Genomic DNA, 5,319 nt, shown 5'->3' with positions numbered 1-5,319 from the left:
TTATTAGGTGTTAATTTTCATTCACAGCATAAATATACTTTGAAATATATACTTAACAATTTAATTGTTGGAAGATATTGTCTTACCTCTCACCCTCCCTTTCTTTCTTTCTTTCGTTCTCCCTGTCTGACCTTCCAATTAAGGTACTGAATATGATTAATTTTTGTCTTTCAATACGATTATATATGCAACACATTCATGCACGTGTTTGCATTACACGGATACACCTACTCGGCTCATATAGATATATATATATAAATATAACAGCGAGTAAGTGACACTAAGAAGAGGGACGAGCTGCGAAACGTTGATTCCGAGTGACATTTTCTACAGAACTGCACACAACAGACAAATCACTATGAAAGGATTCTGCTTTTTGATAGCAGTGTGTCTTCTAGCTATCGTGGAAGGTGTTCAAAGTACGTATAATATATATATATATATATATATATATATATATATATATATATATATATATATATATATATATATGTATGTATATATATATGTATATACACTCTCGCATGCACACACTCATAAGGACATTCACACATAGAGGTGCTACTATACATACATACATACATACGTGCACATATACATTCATACATACATACATACATACATACATACATACATACGTGCACATATACATTCATACATACATACATTCATTCATACATACGTACATACATACATACATGCATACATACATATATATATATATATATATATATATATATATATATATATATATAACGGACTTTTGTAATTATCTTTCAGATTGCCCTATCATATGTTTCGTTCATCCATGTCAAATTGCTCGCTGCCCAATGTTTCCATATGCCACTTGCGTGTAAGTAGAAACCACTTTAATATTTGCTTATGCATCTACTCGCCGACACCATAGAATGTGAAATATTACACGCAGATATCATAGATAAAATACTGAAATAGACTTGCAGTAGTCATGTCATAGAGATACCATAATATAGCACATCAATGACCAGGTAATACATGTGCGATGAAAATATTTGAAACCTTTATTTTACTACTACTACTACTACCACTACTACTACTACTACTACTACTACTACTACTACTACTACTACCACCACCACCAGTACCACCACCGCCACCGCCACCATCACCACCACCACCACTACCACTACTACTACTACTACTACTACTACTACTACTACTAATAATAATAATAATAATAATAATAATAATAATAATAACAATAATAATAATATAGGTTTTTGCAGTCATTTTCGTACGTCTGTCATTCAAGTTGATAATCGGGTCATTCGAGGTCACGAAAAATTTAGCGCCCTGAATTTAGTTATTCAAATTCGTTTTTCGATCGTTCAATTTCGCACTTACACCATTCAAATTAAAATGCGCGTCGAGAGCATTCAAATTAATCGCAATGCAACGAAGCGTCTTTTCGAGCATTCAAATTCGTTTGGGAGCAATCTATTTAACACTTCCGGTAATGAAATTAGCACGATAGCCGTTTTGGTTTTATCTCATAATCATTGTTATCATAATTGTTTTCATCCATTGTTTATGCTTTAAGCACTCTAGCATGCCCTTGTCTTTCCTATGTATTCTTATATTTTTGCATAGGTACATGTATTTACTGTTAGAGACTTCATGAAATCGCATTCAAGCCTTTTCAGTTTTTTTTTAAAGAAACTCACAATTACAGCAAATGCTCAATTTCTTTGATTTTGAATACATTATGTTGTAATATGTGTTCTTTTTTTTTTTTTGCATAATGTATCTTGTTGGGAAAAAAATATATATTTTAGATTTTGCATTTTCTTTCATCGGGGAAAGGGTACTATGTACACTAAGATATTTATTAATTTACAGTATTGATAAGGAGATTAGGGCAGTAAGCTGGCAGAAACGTTAGCACGTCGGGCGAAATGCTTAGTGGTATTTCGTCTGCTTGCTACGTTCTGAGTTCAAATTCCGCCGAGGTTGACTTTGCTTTTCCTCCTTTCGAGGTCGATTAAATAAGTACCAGTTACGTACTGGGGTCGATATAATCGACTTAATCCGTTTGTCTGTCCTTGTTTGTCCCCTCTGTGTGTAGCCCCTTGAAATGTGTATTGATAAGGAGAGTGCGTTTGGGAGGTTTTAACCGTCTATTTCCTGGCAGTCGAGGGATCTCGGGAGGTAGGTCTGGTAGAGTCTATACCGAAGAACACAATTTTGTGGAGTCATGACGTCGACGTTATGCCCTGCGATCTGTTGTATGACATGCGCTCGCCATTCTTCCATGGTCATACCGGCTTCTTCTGCAGCTGCCTGGCCGCAAACCCTTTGCTACATTCAGCTCCAGCAAGGCCCCACTTGACAGCCGCCTTAAAGATACAATGCACCATTTCCGTACAATTAAGAAACGGCGAGCAGGGTGGTAGGAGTTTGGGACAGACGCATTGGTCGGCGTCAGCTGGGAGCTCGGCACAAACGTGTGGCCGCCCGTTATCGTTATTCAAGTACACGGATTCATCCGTTGGGAACATGTCAGCACATGCTCCTCGAAAGAGCTCACCAAGTACTCCTCGAAAGAGTTTCGTGTCATGATATCATCCGTAATGGAGTGGTGAACCAGGCCAGTTTCTCCTGACACCGTGAAAGTGACGTTGAAGTTTTTCGGACGCTGACAATTGACAACTCGGACGACAGGAACGCTTCGAGGGGCTCGTCCAAAAGACCGCTTAGCCCAAATGTTGTACCTACATTCATCAACGAATAGGCCGACAACTCCCTCTTCTATGAAGCAATGCGCGTACTCATAACGTTTACCCAGCATTCTTGGGACATTTCTTGCTTCTAGGACGTCTTCGACCAACTTCATTGTTATCAACATTCCACATAGGGCCCATGGGATTGCGAAAACGGAAACAGGCGGCTTTCCGAACAATGCTGCCTCTAAGTTCCTCATCATCTGTTAAATATTTGCGAGCGGGTTGGCTTCAATAATCAACTGAAGCTTGGCTCGCATTTCTTCATCAACCTTAATGTTGTGGGCACCTCTGCACAACCTGTAACACCTTCCAGCCCGTAGTTAGATCGTTACTATGGATTGTGCAGTACTCCTTTTAATGCCAAGTGTGTCTACCAGTTGCAGGTTACAGGTTTGATGCCTCTCGATGTGGGGCATATACGTCCGATATACGCATGTACTTTACGCATGGTTCAATGATTATAAGTTGGTGTAAGAGAAAGGAATATAAAATGCAACTGATACCGACTGGTTATGAATATTGCAATGAAAATGATTTTCGTGGACAGAAGAATCACTTGATTTATCTCTTCCTTGTAGCTATAACAAAATAATAAAATTTACATGACAAAATATTTAAATTTATTATTGTTAACATGCAATTCTTAGAATGTGAATAAAAACACATGTAAAACTAGTGCTAAATTGAATAAACTTATTCCGAACTCGAATACTCACGTACAAATTTGAATGATCGAAAAGACACTTCCCCGCATTCCGATTAATTTAAATGCTCTCGAGGGGCATTGTAATTTGCAAGTGCCAAATTCTGTGACCGAAGTGCGAAATTGCATGATCGAAAAACCAATTTGAATGACTAACTCCGTGGTGGTAATTTTTTTCGCGACTTTGAGCGACCCTATCAAATTGGATGACAAGCGTACGAAAATGACTCCGAAAATCTATAATAATAATATTAATAATGTTAGTGCGCTCGGCCGACGGTGCTACACGCTTTGCAGCTCCACGACCCTCGTGGTCAAAATCTTCAACAATGCGTTTAACAGAATTACGGAACTGAAGTTGATAAAACCATTGTATTGTACCTCTGCGCCTGCACATCAGTCGTAAAGATTTTCTAATCACCTCTTCTTGGTTACAAACTATCTCTCCCCATACTCGAGAATTCTCTATCATTGTTTCCTTGCTAGACCTTATCGATTCTAATCTCATAGCCCTGTACATGGTTAACCGCTGTCGATTGTTGATAATTGCCTCGCATATTCCACACAGATTACACACCCCACATGTGATATACGACATACAACATGTGTATCATATTCCACACTTAACTTATAGAGAACAACAACTCCACATTACTAAAAGCTATTTATCATTTATAGTTTGTGTTGCTCATTCATGAGAAGATATTGTGCTATTGATTGTCGTCTCTTTCATTTCAGGCAAAGATGTCCTTGCCGTGCTGAATTTTATATTTATGGGCGTGATGTGACGAGTTTGTGCAATTACGGTCCTTTTTGGAAAAATTATTATGAACGTGTTAATGGTTTGTAAATTATCTTTATTGTTCTTTCTGTTTGTATTTTTTTTTCAACTGTCTAGTTTCTTTTAAACGTAGTTTATAATCAAACATTGAAAGTAAATTGAAGTCACGAAGCATGTCTCTACGCTTTTTCATTGTAACTCTTTTCTCTTCTGTACAACTAAATCTATGTCATCGTTAATTTTGAAACCAAATGAGTGAATGATGAATATTATACGAACCCCTTAAATAAATACATATTTTAGTCTATTTAATTGTTCAATAACCAGTAACTACAACTACAACATCCAAACGAGAGCATCCAACATACATTTGTCCATGAGACAAACAAGTCTCTTTTAATCGCAAGCCAGTGACTGTCCTTGCGATTTATTGATGGACATTACTCTTTTACTCTTTTACTTGTTTCAGTCATTCGATTGTGGCCATGCAAATCGACCCCGGGACTTATTCTTTGTAAGCCTAGTACTTATTCTATCGGTCTCTTTTTTGCCGAACAGCTAAGTTACGGGGGCATAAACACACCAGCATCGGTTGTCAAGCAATGCTAGGGGGACAAACACAGACATACAAACATACACACACACACACACACACACACACACACACACACACACACACACACACACACACACACACATACATATATATAAATATATAGTTTTAGGGAAAAGAAGCAAGTTTCATGAACTTTTCATCGATGAAAATCCACTATCACATATAGAAAAATTAATAATTAAAAGCACAATAAATGAGTATAATATAATACAAAGTAAATATCATAAGATAAAATGACTACACGTGTTTCATAACTAATTTTCAAATACATATATACGACGGGCTTCTTTCAGTTTCCGTCTACCAAATCCACTCACAAGGCTTTGGTCGGCCCGAGCGGAACCATGTGGTTGGTAAGCAAGCTACTTACCACACAGCCACTACTGCGCCTATGTCAAATTGAAAACTGTACTCTTTTAGACTGGACTAGTACATCTGTAAGGTATTAATGAAGTTC

The 5,319-nt window shown here is 37.4% G+C and overlaps 1 protein-coding gene across 1 annotated transcript in view; it reads left to right on the top strand.

Annotated features, from left to right (window-relative positions):
- The first annotated feature begins 259 nt into the window (after positions 1 to 259).
- LOC106869915 (uncharacterized) overlaps positions 260 to 5,319 on the top strand; it is a 13,175-nt gene continuing 8,115 nt past the window's right edge. The window contains exons 1-3 of the mRNA XM_014915850.3: positions 260 to 419; positions 781 to 853; positions 4,204 to 4,307. Coding sequence (XP_014771336.1) covers positions 359 to 419; positions 781 to 853; positions 4,204 to 4,307 — 238 coding nt within the window. The 5' untranslated portion in view covers positions 260 to 358. The remainder of the gene's footprint in view (positions 420 to 780; positions 854 to 4,203; positions 4,308 to 5,319) is intronic.

The sequence above is a fragment of the Octopus bimaculoides genome, chromosome 21 (assembly GCF_046866305.1).
Source record: "Octopus bimaculoides isolate indiv1 chromosome 21, ASM4686630v1, whole genome shotgun sequence".
Classification (NCBI taxonomy): domain Eukaryota; kingdom Metazoa; phylum Mollusca; class Cephalopoda; order Octopoda; family Octopodidae; genus Octopus; species Octopus bimaculoides.
Note: the sequence above shows the minus strand (reverse complement) of the source record. Positions and strands in the feature narration are given on the sequence as shown.